The 26,127-nt window shown below is 35.9% G+C and overlaps 1 protein-coding gene across 1 annotated transcript; it reads right to left on the bottom strand.

The window, feature by feature from the left end:
* Window positions 1-8,999: 8,999 nt before the first annotated feature.
* LOC117334836 (NXPE family member 1-like) lies at window positions 9,000-16,839 on the bottom strand. Its single transcript, XM_033894654.1, has 4 exons — window positions 16,616-16,839; window positions 13,327-14,100; window positions 12,898-12,950; window positions 9,000-9,793 (listed from the first exon to the last, which is right to left on the bottom strand). The coding sequence occupies exons 1-4, from the start codon at window positions 16,837-16,839 to the stop codon at window positions 9,000-9,002; spliced, it is 1,845 nt and encodes a 614-aa protein (XP_033750545.1).
* Window positions 16,840-26,127: the final 9,288 nt, after the last annotated feature.

The raw sequence follows: 26,127 nt of genomic DNA on the forward strand, positions 1-26,127 counted from the left end.
TACCCTGCTTACACTGCTCTCCGGCAGGGTATGAAGTCCCTCCCATTGCCGATAGTGTAGCAAGCCCCGATGTGATTCACATCGGGCAGTATTAGCAGTGGTAAAATTTTTCTCGGATAACAAAACACATGTAAATTGATGATTCTGGTATCTATTATGAATATTCAAGCAACAAACCTGCACATTACTTCAAATGTTTGACAATAAATAGTAAAATCCAAAACGAGCAAAACACACGGAGATATCAGTTCAAACATACCGCCATCTTTGATACAAGTGTAAAGGTCAATTTCCTTATAAGGAAATCAAAATAAATTGATGTTAATGAGGTCTCCCGCGAGATTTCAACAGAAAAACAGATTCGGAGTAATATATCTCGGTAAGGAAGGTCAATTCATTCTGAAATTATTTAATTACGCAAAGTAAGATTCGCTTTCTTCACAAGAGTTACAAAAGAGTGGTTAAATATCTCTGATTATGTATTTATTTATCGTAGTAACTTCATCCATATAATGATCACGGTTTCCATATTTGGGTTAGAATCCTCGCGAGAGTTCTTCGAGAAGTATCATGGCGGATCACGGAGACAACTCCGAGCAGTATGATATCAGAATATGCGAATTAAAGATTTCTAGATTAGACGGTAGGCTAATACATTGCAAAATTGTATTAGAAATGTTTAATTATACGAACTATTACTCCAAAGTTAAACGATATCCGCTATTTGTAGCATTTTCGAGGTTCACTGTTTTGCTACATTACGAGCAATGGGAGGGAATCGTAGCTCTGACGACGACCATCTGTCAGAAATTGTCCGTCCGTCGTCCAGAGCTACGTCATCGCAGCTATTGGCGGGGTAACATAGAATCAATGTCATTGTATTCAAAATAATAAATGCCCCGCCTGAAATTATGTGTATACAACAAACGCCATACATATCACGTGCATAATAATGAACCTTGATTTAGGGCCTGCCTGTGTATGTTTCCACTCAGTCCAGTTTACACTTTCGATAATTAGCGTATTTTTTTCGTATGAGGAGAGTTCCAACAAGGGACGCAACTACTGCTTGCCTATCGTGTCCTGGCTGTTAGACGATTTACAGGATCGGGCAGGATCGGGCAGATAAAACTCTTCGTCAGTTTTTAGCTCACCTGGACCAAAGGTCCGGTGAGCTTATGTCATAGCGCGGCGTTTTTTTTTGCATAAATGGTGAATCTGACCCCTGAGGGGCCAAAAGGGCGGGCCCAATAGGGGAAATAGAGCTAATTCCTTTAAATCGCTACTAGTCAAAGTTATGAATGAATTTTAACCCAATTTTGTCAGAAACATCTTTCGGGGAAGGGAACAGAGTTTGCATAAATGGTGACTCTGATCCCCGAGGGGCCAAAGGGGCGGGGCCCAATACGGGAAATAGAGGCAATTCCTTTAAATCGATACTAGTCATAAAGCTATGAATGGATTTTAACCCAATTTGGTCATAAACATCCTAGGGGAAGGGAAATAGATTTTCAATAAATGGTGACTGACCCCCGAGGGGCCAAAGGGACAGCCAAATAAGGGAAATAGAGGTAATTCCTTTAAATCGCTACTTGTCATAAAGTTATGAATAGATTTGAACCCAATTTGGTCGGACACATCCTTGGGGAAGGGAAATAGATTTTGCATAAATGGTGATTCTGACCCCCGATGAGCCAAAGGGGCGGGGCCCAATAGGGGAAAAAGAGGTAATTCCTTTAAATCGCTACTTGCCATAAATTTATGAATAGATTTTCACCCAATCTGGTCATAAACATCCTTGGGGAAAGGGGAACAGATTTTACATAAATGGTGACTCTGACTTTGAGGAGCAAAAGGGGCAGGACCCAATAGGGGAAATAGAGGTAATTCCTTTAAATCGCTACTTGTCATAAAGTTAGGAATGAATTTAAACCCAATTTGGTCAGTTTCAGAATTATATGGCCAAGGGATATGGTTGTCGCCCTTTCTCCAAAAATGCTGCTGCTGGGGCTGATGTAAATCCTATGTTCTTAGATGGGTGATCCTTGTTCCATTATAGAACCCCTTCTGGAATTTGTATGGGCATGATGCTAACTGATTAAAGTGACAAATTGCCAGGAACAAGTTGTTTAGATGAAAAGTTAACTTCTATACGTTCTGATATTGGGGATATTAAGTCTCGCTACAGCAGCTGTGGATTTGAGAGTTGCCTATTGATCAGTGTCTGGCATGTGCCATCCAGGCTGGAGTGCCTGGAGGGTCCACTGACATTATGACCGATAGACTGAGGACGAAGGCGCATATACCGGTGTTGTAGAGTGGTCAATTCTGTACCAGGTGAAATCAAAGTCACACCTTTGCGACACGACAGCGACCTCAATAATGTAGCTTACTCCTAGCCTCATATCTTGCTTAAAATACGGATGCATCACGTGAAAGGTCTTTTGCTATGTCAGGGATCACGGGAGTGATGGGAATGGTCACCATGATCGGTTTGCAGAGCTGGAAGCTCCCTGCTTTCCTCGAGTTTGTCTGACTAATCGGAGGTGATGGGATGGTTTGCTTGATCTGTTGGAGTGGTGACACTTTTATCAATTTGTGGGGAGTGTGCTGATCGGGGGTTCTTAGCAGTTCACCAGTTGTCCACCAGAGGGAGACGTGCGGCATTTTTTTTTGCCGGATGTGACCCATAAATTCAAGGTTGGTTCTTCGACGAAGCTGGGGTGTGGTCCTGGTCCAACGTTTCTCGTCCCATGCAGAGGGCATTTTAGTGTGGTTCCTTGATAAGTGTTGCCTGTGCTATACAATTCCACTTTTGTACTCAGCAGCTCAAGGATGGTATCTATAAGAAGGGGGTTGTAGTTACTCCTCTGGCGTTTGGGGATGCTGTAGGTTATGATAGCGTTTTGGGGGACAGCTCGACTCTATCACTGGCTAGGCAGTTTTTGATTGGACTCAATCCGCCACAAAAGTGTGTATATCTGTATAACAGATAAACACAACTTTACCCATGTTTTGGAATCATACCACCCCATTAAAGCACTTCAATGACTAAAGTGTGTTGTAACGACATAACACAGACATACAACACGTCATGGACGGAGGAGAAAAGCATATTGGTCCATACAAGGTAGACGCCTATGTTGAAATTAATGATGGAGAAGGGCAAAATGAAAAATAAAACTCGGGTTGAGAAGGCTTGCAAAACTCATTTAAACAAGTACGTGATTTTCTTCATTCTTTCTATACAAACATCAAAATGAAAATAAGCACGTAAAATTACATGTTTAAAGGATATAGATTTCCCTCGGCTTCTTTGTTATTTCAGTTTCTGACGCGAATTCGGTTAAAGGACGAACATGGTGCAGTCGACCTACATTTCCGACCCAGAGATCTGTTTCGACATGTTGACCAGTGACAGTCCGAACATCAAGGAAGTAAAATTCATCGGTGATAACATAAGACGAGTGGATTGTTCATACGCAAGCGATTTCGTAAAAGCCTCTGGACGCACAAATGTAGTTGTCACGGCACATATAATCACTTTGCTCATCCGTGAGTTTAAATATAAACGAAACATTATCATAAAAACGTTTCCTGGCGGACTTCATTAAACTGAATTGTGTTCCTTTTGTATCATAAAGATAATAGAATACCGATTGCTCATTAGTTATTTATCATAAACACTTAATTGCTATTTACCTGGATTTCGCAAATAATTGATTTCGCGAACGCTGATTCAAAGATGACTTTAATGAGCTATTAGAGACATGTACAAAGAGACCAATATAGGAGATAAAATCCGCCCCCCCCCCCAAAAACCCCCCCAACTCATAACAAAAAACCCATTATCAGACATTAAATAATTATACTATAAGCTTTAAACACAACTTTTTACAGTACTATATAATAGATGTAACATTTTGCCCTCGAATCCAGTTGTTATTAGTTTGTACCAAACATTTTTCTGACTAAAGAAATCAAACTTTTTTTTAAATATATAAAACAGCAGTTACGTCATCTTCAGTTTTCAAAGAGTACGATTAATTGACGATTGTAATGCGAAAAAAGCATCAATGGTGGAAATGTCTTTTCTGAAACCAAAGCGCTTCAGTAACGATATTGCGATATACAAATTAACTAGTCTGTTATTGATAATAGATGTACAGGGATTTTCCTAAACAACTAAGAAGAGTTATTTGAATCCTTAATACCATTTTCTTCAAAACAGTTACAATATTTCCTTTGAACACGATTTCGGAAAATATCCGGATTTAAATAAAACTCGTAGTTATGGTAAAAGTATATCTCTGCACTTTGTAAAATATTCATTTAGAACATCATCGTGTCCACACACTATGTTAGAGTTTAACCTTTTATTGCCTTGATTATTTCACTATCTCTTATATCTCTGTTTTATTACCCATAAAGTGCAATATGAGGCTCAGCGACTTGTCCTACTTAAAAATCCTTTACATATGCATTAACGTCTGGTTCGGGAGATGCTGGAATGGAAATAGTAATTTGTCGCGATAAATCATGGCACATAGTTCCCCTGCATAGAACTTTGATACTTTTGTATTTGAAAAATTATTCAATATAATCTAAAACGATCACGGAATGCATCTTCTGTATGAAAAAAATGAAAAATTTATCGCAAACTTAACTAGCCGACGAACATTTTGTCTGAATTGCAACGTGCACAGGTAACAGGATCGTCTGTGTCAAGGCACACCTGGAATAAGTCTACACGTCTACACCGGTTTGCCACACACGTACCCATGTCTGGTTAACTTGCACGCCTTCTTTTTTGTAATGAAAATCTGCAGAAGCCAGAGAGCTGATTTGATTATTTTATTGTGTGAAACAGTTGTAATAAAATCATTGTATTAGTGTTTATCCATGTCGTGCAAATTAGACAGTTAATATGGTTTTACATGAATATGTTTTTTATCATATAAATTATCAATACAAAATCATTTAATCATTTGAGCAAAATCAAGCCTGGCACGACATAGGTAAGCTTATATGCCAATAATAAACTAGGTCATTTTATCTCCGTTTAATTATTTTTCAAATCTAACTCGGCACAAATGTACTGAGGCCATTCATGCGCTGAACACATGATTTAGTATTATTATACCCGATTACAGGCCTGGGTTGGGTCACGCATAATATTACAAAAAAACAACGTCCATGACAAAACCTACGAATGTCCACGCTCTGCGTTCTTTTACGTTAGCCAATGAGGTGAGCTATTTTCAAGATAGCTAACAGTGATTAAAAAACCTTACGATTGATTCACAATGTCTGGCATACGACAGGTCTTCATTTAAAAAACATTACGCTTCGTAGCGTGTGTAAAAGATTTTACAAATTACGTACAGTAATATACAACAGTCGTCCCACAGGTAACGTTGACGGGGTCACTACTGCTTATAATGTAGTTCAATATCGCAAACAATGTTGTGTGTTATAAACTATGCAATTGTTCTGGCACCTTTTCAACTGCATTTACTGTTGCACACATGCTCGGCCCCTGACATATAGCTGTACATATGAATGACGCCATTTTGTGAAGTTTTGCGATGTGTCAGCAGATGTTTCTGTTTTCTGTTTCTGTTTTCTGCAAAGGGCCACGTCACTATCGTATCGTTTGTAAACACTTAATATGTCTACACTACGAGTCATAACCTCGTAGGGTAGACATATTAAGTGTTAACAAACCGATACGATAGTAACGTGGCCCTGTGGTTGCTTCGATGTAGTACATAGGAAATAAACGCTAATTTGTAAGAAAACAAATACTGATTCTGACGGAATATTTTCGTACGAAAAATAGCGAGAGATTTGATTTCGCGATTGACTCTCCTCGCGTATTGACACGAAATTAATGCCCCATACTCCCAACAACTTCAAGCGTTTGATACAGTGTGGCGTATCTCATTATGGAGAAAAATTGCAGATCTCTTCCCTCCCGGGTATAATTTTTTAAAGTTATCAATAATTTATATAATAATAATAAGTCATGTGCTCGAAACGGAAGTAAGACATCTGATTTTTCATATGTAACGTCAGTTTAAAACAATGCGAAAATTTATCAATAATTTATATAATAATAATAAGTCATGTGCTCGAAACGGAAGTAAGACATCTGATTTTTTCATGTGTAACGTCAGTTTAAAACAATGCGAAAATTTTTCACCATTTTTGTTTTCTATATACCTTAACAATTTAGAAGAGTATCTTCAACAAAATAATGTATCTTGTTTGCAAGAAATTGACAGTTTATGTGAACATACTCATGGTGTTTATATTAGATTATTTGTTATTTTATATGCCGATGATACCGTTTTGATGTCCGAATCACCAGAAGAGCTACAAAGTGCTCTTGATTGTTTTCAAAATTATTGTGAACACTGGAAATTAACAGTTTATACCAATATGACAAAAATTTGTCATTTTTGAAAAACGTAAAAATAGAAGACACTTTCACTTTACCATATTTGATTAGCAAATAAATCGCGAGGATTCTTATCCTCATCTTGGCATACTATTTAACTATAACGGTGTAGACTACCCCGACAATGGTCACGCATGGCTAAACATTAATTCCGGGACAAGGTGACCTAAACATGTACACCTTCGCTTAGAGAAGTCGGCTCACCACGTGTAGTCACAACAATATGCTTTTGCTCCTTTATATGACACTTATTCGATCATAACTCGACCATATCGATGAACACCGCATTAAATATCATTTGTTCTGATTGTCCTTCAGAGTTTACAATTACGAGATCCTAAAAACACTCTTTAACAACAATGTCTTCCGAATATTTCGTATCTTAAATAACTTGTCCTGTAAGTAACTTTGTTATACTAGTCTGTTTGAGCTTTTCTTACAGTATCTATACATGCATTACATGTTTGCCTAAAGTTAGCCCAATGTTGTTAATTATTAACTTGGTTTTGCTTTTCTGTGTGCTCTTCTCCTTATTCTTATCAGTCTACCTACATTTCGTTTCATTTCGTTGTGCATCCATGGTGGGTTATTACTTCCTAATTGTTATATTTTGATATGGAAATGTGTTAGTAGCTATTTCTATTATATCATTTGTATCTGTATTGTATTACAATGTGACACTTCACATTGTACATTGTTATGTATCGGAGGAAATTCAAGCTACTGAACTTGACACTATGTGTAAACAATTCAATTTGAAAATAAGATAAAAATAGAAGTATTTAGTTCTAATGGCTATGATAAGGTTCATTGTACGAAAAAGGCACATATGAAAACAAGGTAATGACCGAAATGAAAAATAAATAATGCATTAGTTAAAATAGAACATCTGAGTTACACTCATTGAAGTTAGTTACTACCTGTAATAACAATACGCTCATTGTTTAAGATAACAAAATAAGAGAATAAAATTACACATAGATGTGTACAATTTCACTCACATTTTATGCAGTTACTAACCTGATTATAATAATATTCAAATATCAGATAGGCTAGCTTTTAGGTCAATGAATGTTCATATGCACTAGTCATCGAAAAGTATTCATTAGTTGTATTACGAAAATCCTTAAATAAACCAACTCGAAGAAAATGTTTTTAAAAAGGATGAGTCACAGAGCATTAGAAATAGTGCAACAAATCGAACAAAATGAACCTGTGTATCAAACCAAAATGTACCTGTGTATCGAAAACACAATGTACCTGTGTATCGAAACCAAAATGTTCCTGTGTATCGAAAACAAAATGTACCTGTGTATCAAAAACAAAATGTACCAGTGTATCGAAAACAAAATGTACCTGTGTATCAAAAACAAAATGTACCTGTGTATCGAAAACAAAATATACCTATATATCGAAAACAAAATGAACATGTTTATCGAAAACAAAATGTACCTGTGTATCGAAAACAAAATGTACCTGTGTATCGAAAACAAAATGTACCTGTGTATCACACCAAAATGTACCTGTGTATCACACCAAAATGTACCTGTATATCGAAATCAAAATAAACCTGTGTATCAAAAACACAATGTACCTGTGTATCACACCAAAATATACCTGTGTATCGAAAACAAAATGTACCTGTGTATCGAAAACAAAATGTACCTGTGTATCGAAAACAAAATGTACCTGTGTATCGAAAACAAAATGTACCTGTGTATCAAAATCAAAATGTACCTGTGTATCACACCAAAATGTACCTGTGTATCGAAAACAAAATGTACCTATATATCGAAAACAAAATGAACTTGTGTATCGAAAACAAAATGTACCTGTGTATCGAAAACAAAATGAACTTGTGTATCGAAAACAAAATGTACCTGTGTATCGAAAACAAAATGAACTTGTGTATCGAAAACGAAATGTACCTGTGTATCACACCAAAATGTACCTGTATATCGAAATCAAAATGTACCTGTGTATCAAAAACACAATGTACCTGTGTATCACACCAAAATGTACCTGTGTATCGAAAACAAAATGTAACTGTGTATCAAAATCAAAATGTACCTGTGTATCGAAAAAAAAATGTACCTGTGTATCACACCAAAATGTACCTGTATATCGAAATCAAAATAAACCTGTGTATCAAAAACACAATGTACCTGTGTATCACACCAAAATGTACCTGTGTATCGAAAACAAAATGTAACTGTGTATCAAAATCAAATGTACCTGTGTATCGAAAACAAAATAGTACCTGTGTATCTAGAACACAATGTACATGTGTAATCACACCAAAAGGTACCTGTGTATCTAAAATAAATGTACCATGTGTATCAAAACCAAAATGTACCTGTGTATTGAAAACAAAATGTCCATGTGTATTGAAAACAAAATATACATGTGTATCAAAAATAAATTGTTCCTATATATCAAACATAAAATGCATCTGTGTATCAAAGGAAAAGGAGAAAAAAGTAAACCGACGTACGAAATTGATACCAGCCGAGAATCAAACGCTTGCAGAATAAATCTAAGCTTCACACAAATAAGACATAAATTTATGAATCATGTGGTCAATGGTTGACGGATCAGGATGGACGTTGACATTTTCGATACATGTTGTCATATCCCACTGGTTCAAATAAGTAATCTTGTCATGAAACTCCATGAACTCTTCATAGAATAACTGTTCATGCATTCTTCTAATAAAATCCAGCGGGTTTAGCAGCTTTATAATTGTTGCAGAGTGTGGACCTTTCACAAATACTCTTGCTTCCGGCATACGCTTAAACAATCTACCAATCGCAAATTTGGCGTCTCGAATATGTTCGCGAAATTCAGATGGCGTAGTTCTTGCGAAATGCATCATATAATGTAGAACAATGGTAGCCTTTTTCTTGTAAGGAATCCGATCTATGTACCAAGCAACAGACTTAATCATTTCCCTTGGTGAATTTTCTTCTGTATAGAAAGGCAGCTCATGAACAGCCCACAACATCGTAAAATTTAAATCTTGACGTACAGCATTCCTTAAGCTGAACCATCGCGTTTTTGTTTGTCCCTTTTTGTTTTCCGGTATCACCATATTAATCATTTTCTGTATGTGATCAAACCAGATACGGATATTTGAATCACCTATTAGAAATAGGTATTGATCACGTAAGCACTTCTCATATGAAATCTTGGAAGGTGTGAACGTGTTTTTACACCCTCTCTGGTGCCATTTGCCATTGTAGTAAAATCCGACAGGGGATTCTTCATTCCATGTCTCAATGTTAGGTCTTTTGTAGCACGGTACATCTCGAGAAGGAACATAATCTTCCGCTAAAAACATAAATAAGTAATATGAGTACAGGAAAGTTAGTGTTTTTAGGTAATCTGTAGAAAAAAGATAAATCACTTTAAAGTAGGATAATTTGTGTATCAGCTTTGGCAACAAAATTTTATGTAATAAAGATGACTTCTGAGGTGAACATGTGTCACATCATGTTTGCCATCTTAAAATGTATACGAACACTATTTCGTACCATTGTGAAAATTTCCCAAATACTTTTTTGTCTTGCCCTTTCCCCGACATGATTATTTATTTACTTACAGGCAAAATTCCTTCACCTGAAGTGGATCTGAAATTTGTCATGAGAAACTCGCGTGAAATTTACGTGAATTTTACGTGAAAAATTTCATGTGGATTTCACTTTTTTACCTTTTCTCGTGAAATTCTCATGTGAGATTCACATGAATGAATTTGGCCCTCTGTTTGGAATCGTATGTCCTTTGCTATGATTGTGACTAGTTCAGAAGATGGTTCGTGGACCTAATAGTGCCTTATCCTTTAACTTGGTACATTAGGTCACTTGCCTTATCGGATCATGTCTGTTAAAATTTTTCGAATAAATAGACTATATTCAAAGTTAGAAAAATTATACTTTGTTCATTATCATTTTTTTCAATTCATTTTTATCTTGCTTTTATGTTAAGTATCTCTTGCCTATCTGTTAAGGCCTTTATGACGGTTACCTGATATTTTCTTTTGTCTGGGCGATGTTGGGAGTGTTTACTGTGAGTGAAGTTTGAGAGGCTTCAATCCTTCCTACGTGTTTGTAGTTTTTAGTCTTCCTTTATTCGATTACGTAAGCCGATAGTTTTATTTTTCATCTGTTAACGTCTATATTCATAACCCTTGAAATGACCTTAGACGGGTTAGCATGCTATTTGAATCATTACACTGACGCCCGATAACTATGGCGTGTACGATAACTATGCCGTGTACCAGAATATTTGTACTGAATATCCCACCTATGGAAGGGACACAGGTGGTTAGATAATTAACGTGTTACCGGAATGATCTACAATACTGTTTGAAATACACCGTTTCATAAAAAGGTGAGAAATTGCGATCGCCATATCGACTTCTCGCTTCAGAGAAATCGCGATTTTTTTACCATCATTTTTTTGCCAAATGTTGGACTTTTGTAGCTATTTGGGAAAGGGCTTTAATAATGTTGTTATAACTTGTGCCCCATCCCCTTTGCTTTGATATATGGCAATAAAGTTATGTTTAATTAAAAAAAAAACCCTGATAAACATATACAGGTAACGAGATAATGATGTCAAGTTAAATCACCGACTATAAATTCAACCGTGTATTGTCAACTACTGTCATACTAGGCATCTTAAGAATCTAAACGTAGTAATTTGTTTTTTAATTTCACAGTAAGAGACTTATCAAAATAGACAGAAGTTGTTTCTCAACACTTGGATAAAGATATCGCGTACCCGTTAAGAAAATAGCTGCAAAAATGTTTTTCATTATGGTTATAACGGCACTCTAACATTTTTAAAGCTCACAATAGCAGGATAATTGCCCATCAGTAACACAACTATATACGTGAATATATTTGTCATTGTTATACGATGGATTTAATAAATCAAAACAAACCTGTATCTGGCGAACCATGACTGACACCTATCTAAAACACGGTACAATTAAGTTTAATTGACATTCAATATGAATTTAAGCTACAAATGTAGTACTTTCTATGCCTTTCATCTGAATCGCCTTCACCATAATCCAATTCCTTAAAATCCGTGTTTTTTGGGTTGTGTTTTTAATTGACCCTACAGCTTTCACTCTCTGGTTGCTGTTGGTTGAGCTTGTGACGTCACAGTCAGAAAGCTCTCATTGTGCGTGAGTGGCCTGTATGCTTCAAAAGATGGAAATCGGGCACTGTAAGGGTCGATATTTTGGTACTAGATTGACCAACTTTGATATCGTTTTGACTTCTCTGGGGAACAAATGGAATAATTCTAAATGTATATTAATTTTCGTTCCATTAAATTTTAAATATCTATTATATAAAATGTATTTTGTAGCTTTTTATGTGCTTGTATTACGTTTGTAATGTAATTTGTTACCTACTCTAGTTCCTGTAATATGTTCTCTATATGTAAAAAAAAAAGTAGTTTCCCCTGTCCAGGTGCTGACATATATGTCGGGCTTTCTGATTGGTCAATTATTTTGGTATTTTTTAATCATTAATTTGATTGGTCAAATCAGCAAAAGTGATATTTTTCACTAGTGAAAAATATGATATTCTTCACTAGTGAAAAATATCACTTTTATAGAATGAATAATTTTTGATATTTCACTGGTAAAAATGTAATAAATGCTTATACTTTACTGCACTTATCTTGAAATTATGCTTATCGACTTATTAACTTATCTATTTAGACTGGAACATTTTTATTGCTAAAAGGATAATGCTTGAATTGTGTTAGAAATGGCTAGTAGTCTGTGGTTGGTATTGTGTCTGTGGTTAGTTTTGTCTTTGTGGTTAGTTTTGTCTCTGTAGTTAGTATTGTGTCTGTGGTTAGTTTTGTCTCTGTAGTTAGTATTGTGTCTGTGGTTAATTTTGTCGCTGTGGTTAGTATTGTGTCCGTGGTTAGTGTGTGTCTGTGGTCAGTATTGTGTCCGTGGTTAGAGATTATAGAGGTAGTAGCATTGCCTTTACATTTGATCTTTTTAGTTTCCTTTAATAATTTAATACATAGTGACACAAACAGAGGGATAATGGAATGTGATGGGGACTTTCAATATGACTCCTTAACTGGTTCCGCTTGTCCATTACTGATGTCGTTTTGGGGAGCGTATATGTATCTCAATAGTACTATGTATATTTAGATGCAAGGGACGTCCGATACTAGCAATCTATCATGTGTTGATTTGATAGAGAGACGAATTGAAGCTCAATTAAAAGTATGATAAGCATCCATATACAAAAAAATGCAGGGTGCTAGCAACTTGAAGTGTACTTATGACATTTTGAATATCACAAACTACTGAATTAGTGCCATTAAAATACTGCATGCAACAGATAAAGTCTACCAATATGAAATTAGTATTTCTCTGTACCTAGATATCTACTCACCTCCGGTTACCGTTATGGCGGGGCTTTGCTTCAACATCATATGCTTGTGGACCCTGTTCGAAAAGATCCCTTAATATAGGTTTTTTTTAAATCATATATGTTGTCGTGTTTTGTAATTGTTTGTACATATTGTATGTTCATATTGTTAGAAAGGGAAAGCATCTTTTGCGACCGAAAATAGCGATAAACATACTACTTATGAAGATCTTGAGAAAAATTCATTGAGGTTTCTAGAACTGATATAACTACGTTTTCAGTCAGACGTATGAGTATATGTTTGTTATTTTCCCTGTTATAGCTATATTTGTATTTTATCAACACTACATACTTTTCCAGATAACAAATGATTAGCATATTCGGCCAATATTGACATCTTAAACTGTATCTTTTCCATTATAATAACAGCTTTAGCTACACCTATATATTTACCTGGCAATAGTTCTCTCAGAATTACTTAAATTGTCGGTTTGATGGCCTTTAGTAAACTTCCAGTCCTTGCAATTTAGTGTACGATTTTTGGGTTTAGCACAAAACCAGTGCAGTCCGTAGTTTTCTTCTGTAAAATTACACACATCTTTCGACCCAAATATGTTTGGTTTCACACTGCATGTGGTTTGTTCTACAGTTTCACCGTTTTTAAAGCCGGCGTCCATATCATGCATTAATCCATGGTTTTCAATGCAATTAAGAACAATGGCAATGTGCTCTCTAGTTGCTGCTATAGACACTTTAATGATACAATTACCTGTCCATAAAGCCAACACGTGGCCTGTATACGATCCATTTTTGTGATCGACAACATAGCCATTTACACTAGCGTTCTTGGTTTTACATTTTAGCCAAATACGGAGGATATCTCCCCCTCGTGTGAGCTGTTTCCCATATCCGTCAAAAAGAATAATCTCTACTTTTATATCCTCTCCCAGCGAATACGTTGTCTTGTTCACAGTCAGAGTTTGAACGGAAGAATCATTACTTGCAATGCGTCTCAAATCCATAGGGTTTAAGTTTTTGATAGACAGGTAGAAATCATAAGATGATAAAACAGTTTTTGATACGGAGGCAGCATAATCCGATTCTTGGATGTCCAGTGATGTATTTGTGAGGTGTCCATGACGAAACACTACAGGATAGGTTCTTCTGTTGAAAATAAATCGTTGCCAATCAATGGGTTGGAATGGCAGATGAACGTTAGTGTTGTTACTGGAAAATACGAAAGAATGATAAGTTAACATTTAACGGAAAAGAGAGTCCCCGCAGTCTGAAAATTCAGTCTTTATATTTTCATTTCACAAATCATCCTAAGATGATCTGTCAAAGTTAGCTTTATTCAATTGTAGATGTAATATTGCCATCCTATATCTGAACTGAGTTCGTTTTCACTATTATGTACCATGTCTAGTTGTGAAATTGTATTGAGATTTTGATGTCACTAAGTGTAATCAGTGACCATAAAGATCAAGGGACAAGATTGTAAACCCTGAGCAAGCTAATTTTTGTTTGGAATATAGGATATAGAAAATTTGTAAAACAACCTTACCCTCGGGGTCTTAGTACATACAATGTATACTGCAAACAACGATATCACATTTACCCAAAGAAAGTCTTTGATTTTATCTCGTAAAGTACCAGTAAAAGTTGTAAACACACTTTAATAAATAAACAAAATAATGAAAAGAAGGAAAAGCGATGATGATACAAGGTCATGACTTTATTTACATACTCGCCCATGTATGTTCAATTATTCAGTAACCTCAACATATAGACAGCAGACCATAGTAGGACTGTCTGCCTGTAGGGATGTTTTGTTAAGCAGGTAATTCGGGTATTACTACATGCATGCAAATAATAAAAATAAAATACACGTATTTAAACTAGAATAATTGTATTCAATATGAAGTGATCTACACAGGCTATACAAATAGATAATAAATATATATATACAGTGTATATATAAAGATAAATAAAATAAAAATGGGTTTGAGATCAAATTATATTGTGTAGGGATTATGTAATGTATACTTTCGATATTGTCTCCTCAGACATATGTAGGGTTTATGTAATGCATACTTTCAATATTGTCTCCTCAGATATCTGTAAGGACTACTTAATATTTACTATCAATGGTGTCTGCCTAGACATATTATGTAGGGAACTTAGGGAATTTAGAATAGTAAAATAATGCAGGTTGAATATTCCAGTTGCAATTAAGGATTTCATGGGGTCATACCAAATTTCATTTTTGTCTTAAGAGCAACTCAATTCACGGCCCCATGAAATCGACCAATTCAAGATGCAATCCTTATATTTCATTTTTTTTTTTTTTTAATAAAAAAGTCGGTCTACATATTAATGTCTCGAAGCTTGTGAAAGTCCAAATGCGGAAAATCCCTAAGAGTTCCGGATTGTGCATGTCTAGTCGGTCGAGTAAAATAGTCCGCAATTTTAGGATTAAAAACAGCATTATTTTGTCAAAATAGAAGTATCTAGCATATCTGGTCTTTCATAAAATACAAGAATACATTATAAATTTGATAATTTTAATAATTCATCCATGTTTATAACAGCAATGTAGAACAAGTTAAATCGTTCCGCGGAAGGATTTTAACCATGTATTCATACGCACTGATCAGTGTTAATCTGGTCAAATTCATGAGCAAATGAAACAAATTAAGTTTGGTAGTTTCATTGAGTCCAACTTGAGTAGAAATTGAAATATTTTGATTTGATCCTTGACGAGTGCTCCATCATTTATATATCCAAACTTGTATAACTTGAAGTAATATGCTGTTGTACTTTATTTTACATAACATATGAGGACCTGATATATATACCGAGTGACTAAGGATATACAACCATGCAAGTCCATGTATATTATAGTAAATCAGGACCTTGTTTCGAATGTGAAATGGCATTTGTTATAAAACATATATTACATCTATGTGCACAGGTTAACAGTAATAAGAATTGTTCATGTATCATATACTCTAACATTATTTAAGTAATTCATTTAGGAATATCTAGTAACAGCAGCGAAATAATTTCTAGTTTACTGTTGAGAAAAATAATTTGTAGAGGAAAACAACATTCACAAAGTATAGTACAATTACTCAAACAAAACAAAATCTCGTATATTGTACCAATTGAATTATATATTTGATATCTAAACGTTTTTAAAATAGTCAAATAAAATTCAAACATCACAAAATGTACAATTGAATTATATATGCTGGGACAAATAGAAAGGTCATCTCATCTCTTAGAAAATGCTATCTGGCATGAGAAGGCAAAGAAAAGCTAAGGATATGAGGGCCCCTATCACCACTGATATACTGTCGAGGCTCTGAAGGGCATAGCCTTTGGTATGAAGCTCAACATATGAGTCAAAATTGTTTTCTGTTGCATTTTTAATAGCTTTCGTTGGTTTTTTCAGAGTACGGAGGCAGAAAACAAGGGATTATCAGAAGGGAAATTCAGTTGTTGGGGCGTTGGAGTTCAGGCTCGTTTAATCGTTACTTTAGAATACCAAACAAATGTCTGTTTGAAATTGAGTTTTAGTCGATCAATATTAGCCTGGAGCACTGGTTTTTCTTCTCGCTCCCCATCGCAATGCATGTTCACACACAAAGTGTTTATTAGATCTTGTCCCTTGGCATTGGTTTCTCCTTGTTCTCATTATTATCAGCTTGTGACCATTTACTCCAATACATGGGCTTACTTCAACCTTAAGTTTTCAGGGAAACACAGTCGTTCCTTATATATAGCTGACTCGTCTTTTATTAAGCGTCCCTTATTCCATGCCGCAAATAGGCCAGGTGGTCGGAATCTATGATTGCAACGGCGGAACTGTAGCTTATGGTGGTGGGAACAACTTGGGATGAGATGGAACTCGGTGATTTCATAAGAGCAGGATATGGTAAATGCAAGAGGTGGCCCAGCCATGTTACTTTTACATTGTGGAAAATATGATCTGATAGAGGTTGGGGCACTCAATTTATGTACTGTATGGGCTGTTATCGACGCCTTTAATTGATGTACTGTATGGTCTGTTATTGACGCCCTTTCTTGTGTAGGGCGTTATTTACGCCTCTTGTCTTGTGGGCCGTTCTTGACGCCCTTATTTTGCCAAGGCCGTCATTGATGCCTCTTGACTTTTGGGCCGTTTTTGACCCCCTCTCTTGCCAAGGCCGTCATTGACGCCTCTTGACTTTTGGGTCGTTATTGACGCCCTTTCCTATGTAGGCCGTTATTGACGCCTCTTGACTTGTGGGCTGTAATTGACGCCCTTTGACATTGGCAAAAAAATAAACACCTTGGCCATTACTATCAGTATTGTGTTTGTTGCTTCGTTTGATAATACCTGTTTGATGATTTGACCTCTGCCTGGTTGGCAGGTCTTCTGGCATTATTGTAATCATTGACCGGTTTTTTATCAATGTAATTATTGTGGTCTTCTTATCATTTTTATGCATGTTTTCTTTCGTATCGAGTACCAAAAGCTTCCATTGTTCATTATTTGTATATCACTCATCCGGATACCAAACTGTACTAAACAAGTCCCTTGTTCTACAATTCTGCAATACTTCAATATTTGTGTATCACATGTCCGGGCACCTGGGCACTGAACAAGTCCCTTGTTCCACAATTCTGTAAGACTTCAATATTTGTGTATCGGACATCCTGATACATAACTGTTAGGCACTGAACAAGTCCCTCGTTCCACAATTCTGTAAGACTTCAATATTTGTGTATCACATGTCCGGGCACCTGGGCACTGAACAAGTCCCTTGTTCCACAATTCTGTAAGACTTCAATATTTGTGTATCGGACATCCTGATACATACCTGTTAGGCACTAAACAAGTCCCTTGTTCTACAATTCTGTAAGACTTAAATATTTGTTCGTCACATGTCCAGATACCAGGTATATGCTTATCCGGACACCTAGGCACTTAACAAGTCTATTCCTTAAGACTTAAATACAGTATTTGTATCTAGTTGCAGATATTTCAAAAGCCATTCTTTCTGTGTATTTGTTTGCTTGTTATGCTTTGCAGAAAATTTGTTCCTTTTTTCCTTAGCATCTTTATATAATCTTTTTGTCTTTAATTCAAACAAATACTATGATTAGCACAGTTTATGAGCATACATAGTACTCTTACAGCTAGCCTTAGGCATAGTTATAAAGATACAGATTAGTTAAAGCTATATGCTACCTTTTTTTTTTTTTTTTTTTTTACATGTATCTCCTTTCAAAAAGAGTCCTGCTCCAAGTTCATTATTAGAAAGATACGCATTTTCACTGAATTTCAAGAAGACTTAGATCCAGATGAATATCTTATGTTATTTAGTTTAGATGTTAATTGCAATCAGTTTTGAGGCAGAATGTCATGAAATCATTTCCATTTGATTATTTGTTATGAAAACCAAAAACTCATGCGAAAACATTGATTACATAGTGTTATTCCTAACTGATACTATGAGCAAGCTGATAGATATATAAAATGTATTTGCAATTCAAGCTGTTTTATTGCAACTCTTTAATTATTGGTCTAATAAAGAGGACGTATCCTGTACTAGAAAATAAAATAATTGGAAGAGTAAAGGTGATATATGTTGATGTGTTGATCACACCAGGTGTATTTGTAAGGCTTGATAACCACCGGTAACATATATAGAGGTTACACAACGAGTGATTGTTGGATATGGAATTTATTTCACACGAGTAAGTTATTTTTTAAAAGTTACAAAAGACACGAGCTTTAGCGAGTGTTTTTTGCAACTTTTAAAAAATAACTTACGAGTGTGAAAAAATTCCATATCCAACAATTTCGTGTCGTGTGACCTGTTTCTACCACAATAATATCGGCTTGAATCAAAGGGAAACGTGGCCAAGTATAATTTCGCGTATGCAAATAAAGTGTACCGGTGACGTCCGTGACCCGGTGATGTGACGTCATTAGATTATTGATGACGTCAATAACAATTGCAGCTTGGGTCAAAGTTCACCGTGTTAGCCAATCGAAATGTGTACAGAGTTTATACCACGTGTGGTATAAACAGATTGTTAATCAACAGCTGTAATGATTAACTGATGGTCTGAGAGTTGAATAACACAGGGTATTGTGGTAGAAAGTGTAGTTAACTCACATACCGGTTACTTTCTATTGATACAGAAATTATGACACAGTCAGAAATGAAGAGAGATTATTAGCTGTGATCAGTTTGAGGGAGTGTTCATGTGCAGCTATATTGTGTCACGACTCGGCAGAAGCTGATGTCTACGTGTTTTGTAGAAACTCAGTAGAGCTTTTTATTCTGTTTTTGAACTGTCGAAAGTGCTATTAACCTTTCTAGTTGCGTATAAGCCTAAGATCTGACTGTCATTAATGTGTTGTGTTACATCATGTTATATTACTGTTGCTGTCCACATTTAAACCATTGAGAGCTAACGAATTATAACAGTTAAATGTAAAAAAAACGTTGCACTATATTTGGAGTATCGATATATTTGACGTGGGCTTTCCCCAAACTTGAACTGACCATGCTGGACATTGGCTACGTAGCAGATAACTGTTGACCGCAGATTATTTTGTCTGGGTATATGTTTTATCGATTCTGTTTGAATTATAAAAAGCATGCTTGACTAAATTGTCCCCTTAATAATGAGCAAAATTTTGATACAAGATTAACTCATTTAAACTGGTTTCAAGACAAAAATGCTTTGTAAAGGGGATGTAATTTTAGGTCTAATATCATATTTTGCAATTTTTAAGTTTTTTTTGAAGCGTTGAGCATGGTTTACAGATTTGCATACTTTTGTATGTTTTATATTAACTAACTTGATTTATTTATATATTTTTCAGAACTGGGCACTTTTAATGTACATTTTTACCATACAATTTGTATCCTCAACACTCATCTTTTCAAATTACCTCTAAGTTAATTGAAACCTGTATATTTTCTATTCAATTGTCAATATCAAAAACTGAAATTTCCTCTTCTTTCCATATGAATGAAGAAGACAAACAACTCAATTCAAAGTTATTGGCATCAATACATCACCAGTGGAAATTAAGTATGTACGCTAATGTGGAAAGGACCAAAAAGCCAATTGTACGCTAAAATGGGCAGGACCAAGGTGCCAGTTAGGAATCTGTGGCACCGAAAGCGAGACAAATCATTTGTCATTGCCATCCTCCTGCCCTATGTCTTATAAAAACAGTCTATCACATTTCAAAACTCTTTCCCAGTTTTAAGTCTTGTTTCTTAAATACTCACTAAAGAACAAATATCATAATAAAAATTGCCTTTTTTGTTCTTAAGAAACCAGATATTGTTGTCCTTCCATTAAAGCCACGAACTCACGAAGAAACATATATCAATTTTTACATTTTGAGCTTTTTACAGTTTTTGGACTAGATACATACCTAACAGATTATCGTGAATCAGAAACTGAAAGAAAATGTGTATTTATGAAAGTTTACGGGGAATTCCCAAAAATAATAACTGTGGCTGTCGGACTAAGTTTCTCTGAAAATTTGTCCCACAATGCAACGGTGGGTTTTACAGTCCATACAAAATGGCGGAACGCCGCAAGCGTGGAACTGCGAAAACGCAGACAGATTCTGCCAAAAAAAGACACAAAAGTGTGTGGAATCGGCAAAACCCGAGTGTTTCCTTAGGAAAGGAAATAATTCGTTGGAACTTAACAAGAGAAGAAAAAAGAATAGACTCGAATTCCGATTTTTCCGGACGTTTAATGGATTCCTTAAGTATTTAAATGTAAACTATCTTTGTTTATTTTGTTCAGTTACATGAGTTTTAAGCGAATATTCTGTTAATATGTTTAAATGAAAGCATTATTAGGCAAAGTTCACGTATGCTCGATATATAAACGACGGCCATGTGTGTAGTTTATGTGCAGTGCACGTTGTTATAGTCTCGTTTTCGGCTCCGTGACAAATCTCGCTATAATATATAAAGTTATTTTTATACACTGATGTCTCAAGGACTCCCCCGGTCAAGCGTCCAGGCCAGTGATCATTTGAATGTTGGGGTAGCGTGAATGAGCATTTTGGATTGCCATTATTATATGTGTGCAACTAGAATTTTAGGTTGTTCAGGAGTATGTGATTTAACCTAAGCCCAACCCAACTAACCCTCTCTCTCTCCACAGAATTGCTCCACAGTCAATATCCAGATTACACCTGCAACTATCTCTATATATTATTAAATCAAAGTTGGACAGTCAACAGGCCTCAGAATGGTAACAAACACCGGTGAACTATCAGAGGAAAAAAAAACCAGCCATGTTTGCATATCCTCCATAACGGCTGTGGTAATACCCCGAAATAGTTGCATAAAGCCAGATATTGACCTGACACAGAAGGACAGATTAATCGAAACAGATTGCAATTCCTTAAAATTAATTTTTATGTTTGGGCAGTTACTACTTATCAACTGAATAACTTTACACAGTATCTTGATGAGTATCCTATAACGGTCGTCTCAATAGCGTTAATTCCTAAACCCAGAAATGTCAAACAGTTGGACAATAGTATCCACATTATTGGGAATATCATGCTTAGCGCGTTAGTGATCAAAAGTATCAATTATGAATTAACATGTATTCCAAAGAATTGGAACCCATTTAGATTCTGACGCAGTACCAACAAAACAAAATTTGTCTCGCTTGGGACAATTTGAGTCATTAAGGGCAAACAACACCAGGCGAGAAGGACGTCCTACAAAACACACAAAACTCAAACTAAAATAGCTAAAGCTATAAAAATCACTTATATAAAAACTGCATACAAAACCCATTATATTTATAGTATATTGTAAAAGTGTTTATTTTCCCGGGCGTTAATTTCGCGATTTCAGTATGTAAACTATACACGTGGGGGAAATTTTTAGCGATCGATCCACTTTCGCTTGTAGTTCAAAATTACGCAAATTGATATCAAAATAATACGCGTGGGGGAAATTTGCGCGAATTAAAGGAATCCGCGTAATTAGCGTAAATTTCCCCCTCGCGTAAATTTCAACGTTTACAGTAGTTCTATTACACGTAAATAATCAAATATTTAAGTAATCACGTTTATTGATCAGGAATCTCATGTCGCGATGTATTCCGATGGATCTATGACTTCAACAAAGAAACCAACAAATCATGCATCGTCATTATCAATTCAACAAAGAGAACAGACGTTCTACCAAGAGTCTTCGGACAGGATTCCGCCGCTATCTCTGACATAACAAAAGACAACAACGACTACAGGTCCACCATTCGTTCCCAGTCATCACTGAGAAAAGGTTGTTCCCCTAATGGATAATGTCGAAGTACCCTCAAGCAGGACTGCAAACTCTGACCAACATCATATCACATAAGGTATCCAGTGACTCTCAAAGCATTCGACCAGTCTGACCTGTTAATGTTCTAAATACGTCGTTGGTAACCTAACCGTATCAAGAGGTTCAGGAACGACACACTCAGGACACAGCCAAAGCCAAAAAAATACCCTTGTCATTAGCCTGTAGGACCCATTCCACAACACAGACCAACAGGCAGCTCTCAAAGCCACAACTACTGTAGCGAAACCTAATACCCCCAACATCAGAACGTATAGAAGTTATTCCGTCTAACTCTAACTGTTTCCCTAAATAGCTTGTACCTGGCAGTTTTTTTCCATTTTTATCAGTAACCCCCAATCTGACAACAGCAATGTGACTATATAATTATAAAATATTTAGCGCAAAATCGCCTCTGATGCGTCCCAATGCCCGCTAGAGCAATCCGTCGTCCTTCAACCACTTAATCGGCCAAAGGACTGAGAACACAGAGATAAGATTGGTTGAATACGACAACATCCCATCCACGTCATGCATAAGAGCGGCAAAAAGCAGCATGTTGACAGCTCATGGACCTGAAAACAGAAGGAATCTGACCCCATTGCCTCGTCACGACTTAAATTCCCAAGCGCCCTCTAATCACAGGAATTCCCCTCCATGGCCTCCTTGCAACATGAACCCAAATCTAGGGCTTCCTTAGAACAGGGACCCCAACCAAGGGATTCTTCAACACAGAAACCTCGATCTAGGGCCTCATCACATCTTCTCAAACCCAAGACTTCTGTATCACCGACATCCATTCCCGTTTTTTTTCTCTACAATAAACCCCAATCTTGCCATCCCAAAATGAAACCTGCGGGGCATCATTATATGCGAAGCCCCTTTCCAGTGTCATTTCAGAACAACAGTTGCCTGTTGGATTGGAGTTATCTGTATCGTAGCGTTGTTCACTATAATGGAGTGTCCACTGACATTATGTCTCAAAACAGAGATTCCCCTCTTGGGCTTCATTATGATAGATGACCACCCATCCGGGGCCTTACAACAGAAAATTCCCCTCTGGCGTCTCCTCAAAACATCGAGCCCCTTCGGAGCCTGGATCATGATGGGAACCTTCCCCGCACCATCCCAATCCAAACTACAGGGCATTTGTCGAGTATACTTCTGAGAAACAGAACCATCTGATATAGGAGAGGTACGCAGGGATTTGTTATACTCCTTACTCAGCTTTGCTTCAATTTCGGCTCTGATATGTGAATGTTATCGAAGGTACCAAGCATATCGATGTTATGAAAACGGGAAGTTAGTGAAATACTTAGTACCCAACAATAGCACTGCGTGAATTCCGCTTACCCCAGGTACTGGCCTAGCTATTGTTTCAATGTTTATTAACCTTAAGTCTTTCGGCTCATAAGTATTACATTCATAACACATATACAACATACAATAATGTACAGATCATTACTGCGAAAAAAAAATTAAATACATGACACATTTTGATTATCAAGCTTGTACATTATTAATTCATTGACACTACACTGACTAACGACAAAATTCACCAGAATTGTAAAGAAAAAACAACAAACTTGTTTCTAATTTAATTGAAAAATTACGTGACAAAGTGAGGTCGGTGTTACGTTAGCAGAACGTGAGCAAATTAATATAATAATATTGAAAATTACGTTAGCAATGAAAAGTTAATAATTGAACCAGTTTATAAGATGATGGCCGATTCCAGTAATATTTCCTAATATATCTTTTACGTAAATCATTATAAAGAGGACAAATAGATATGAAATAAAATTCATCTTCTATCCAATTTTGATTAAAGTGAACACAAAATCATTATTCTCTCGGAAATTAAGAAATACAATGGATATAAACATCTTGAATAGATTTATTAAATAGTGATAAAGAGTAAAAAAAGTCGATTAAAAAATTGTACAAAAAATACTTTGATGAGCCCTCATTAAACTCGTTTATCATTTGAATGAACTGTCTGTTAAACGCTGCTTAAACAAGGGCAAAAACAATGTCTCATTATCTACGTTATGGCTCAACTAATCATTACCTTAACCAAAAGAAAATAAAAGATTTATAACCCGGCAATGCCAGTTACAGCTTCTGTGATTATATTCAATCATTTATTACATTTTTACCAGTGAAATATAAAAAAAATATTCATTCTATAAAAGTGATATTTTTCACTAGTGAAAAATATCACTTTTGCTGATTTGACCAATCAAATTAATGATTAGAAAATACCAAAATAATTGACCAATCAGAAAGCCCGACATATATGTCAGCACCTGGACAGGGGGAACTACTATTTTTGTTTACAAATTATCGCTGTAGGCCTAGTTAGCATACGGGGTAGGTTTTTCGTTGATAAAAAATGTAATAAACAGAATATCTAACAGTGTATGAAGATGTAGAGGATATCTAACAGTGTCTTCAGTAATACCAAATATATTTCACGAGTGGGGCTAATATTTTGATATTTATCACTCGTGCTGCGCTAAGGTGCTGTGCTGCGCACGAGTGAAAAATATCAAAATATTAGCCCCACTCGTGAAATATATTTGGTATTACTGAAGACACTGTTAGATATCCTCTACATCTTCATACACTGACTTAAGTATACATTTATCAGACTGAATTAATTTAAGCCAGTATTTAATAATTCGACTCTTCCGTGTGATATGCATAGGTAAAAAACCCAACTCTGAATAAACCATATATGATGGTGTGCTTTGTTTATCATTAAATATCCTTTCCAAAAAGTCAAGATGTATTTTTTTCTATTTGTTCAGCGGGGATAAAGCCCCATTTGGTTTTGTTTGTTTTGTTTACCGTCCTAGTAACAGCCAGGGTTATTCAAGGACGTGCCAGGTTTTGGAGGTGGAGGAAAGCCGGAGTACCCGGAGAAAAACCACCGGCCTACGGTCAGTACCTCGCAACTGCCCACGTAGGTTTCGAACTCGCAACACAGAGGTGGAGGGCTAGTGATAAAATGTCGGGACACCTTAACCACTCGGCCACCACAGCCCTCGATAGAGCCCCAAACTTCACAGCTATTATTAAGGAGAGAAGAAACATAAATATCAAAAACATTCAACTGAGATCCAATATTAAGAGAAAGATTGTTGCAAATCTTAAAACATTAAACAAACATTTCCGTCCTTGATCAGCAATCATAGGCTGAGTTTTATTAGATCTACCGTTGAAATGTAATGTGACTCCAATGTAATTAAAGCCATCAACAATGTCAATCACATTATTTTCAAAATAGAAATGTTCGTTCGAATTTAATCTAGCACCATTCCTGAATACGACCATTTAAATTTTCCCTGTATTTACAGACAGTTGCTATTTATCATTGTATAATTTCAACGACTCTAACATTTTTTGAAGACCAGTTGCTGATTCAGAAAAAAACAACAGTGTCGTCAGCGTACATTAACAAAAATAAAGAAATATATCTGAGAAATAATGCGTCACATGACATATTAATAAATTGACGTACATTGAGTAGAGAAAAGAAGATCACCAATCACCTTGCATCAAACTTACCACACTGCAGAATATCTAACACATAATTTTCAAACTTCCGGGAGTGATTCCAGAATATCTAAAGGTTTTCTTCTTTCAACACTTTGATACAACTTCAAAAATAGTTAATTTCTATTAACACTATAAAATACTTTACGATAGTCTACATAAAAACAATGGAACTTACGCTTTTTACAGAGTATTGTTTTATAATTCCATGTAGGGAAAACATAGTTGTATATTTACATTCTGTGTTGCATTTGCCTATATGTCGTTAGTAAACCAAATTGTATTCATGAGACTGTTTACTACAATTTACAGTGAT

Source organism: Pecten maximus, chromosome 9 (assembly GCF_902652985.1).
Source record: "Pecten maximus chromosome 9, xPecMax1.1, whole genome shotgun sequence".
Classification (NCBI taxonomy): domain Eukaryota; kingdom Metazoa; phylum Mollusca; class Bivalvia; order Pectinida; family Pectinidae; genus Pecten; species Pecten maximus.

Coding starts and splice junctions, on each gene's coding strand:
- LOC117334836 (XM_033894654.1), bottom strand. CDS start 16,839: ATGGCTGGGCCACCTCTTGCATTTACCATATCCTGCTCTTATGAAATC. Junction 12,951..13,326: donor TCTGAGAGAACTATTGCCAG/GTAAATATATAG, acceptor CTTTTCGAACAG/GGTCCACAAGCATATGATGT. Junction 9,794..12,897: donor CGCCATAACGGTAACCGGAG/GTGAGTAGATAT, acceptor TTATGTTTTTAG/CGGAAGATTATGTTCCTTCT.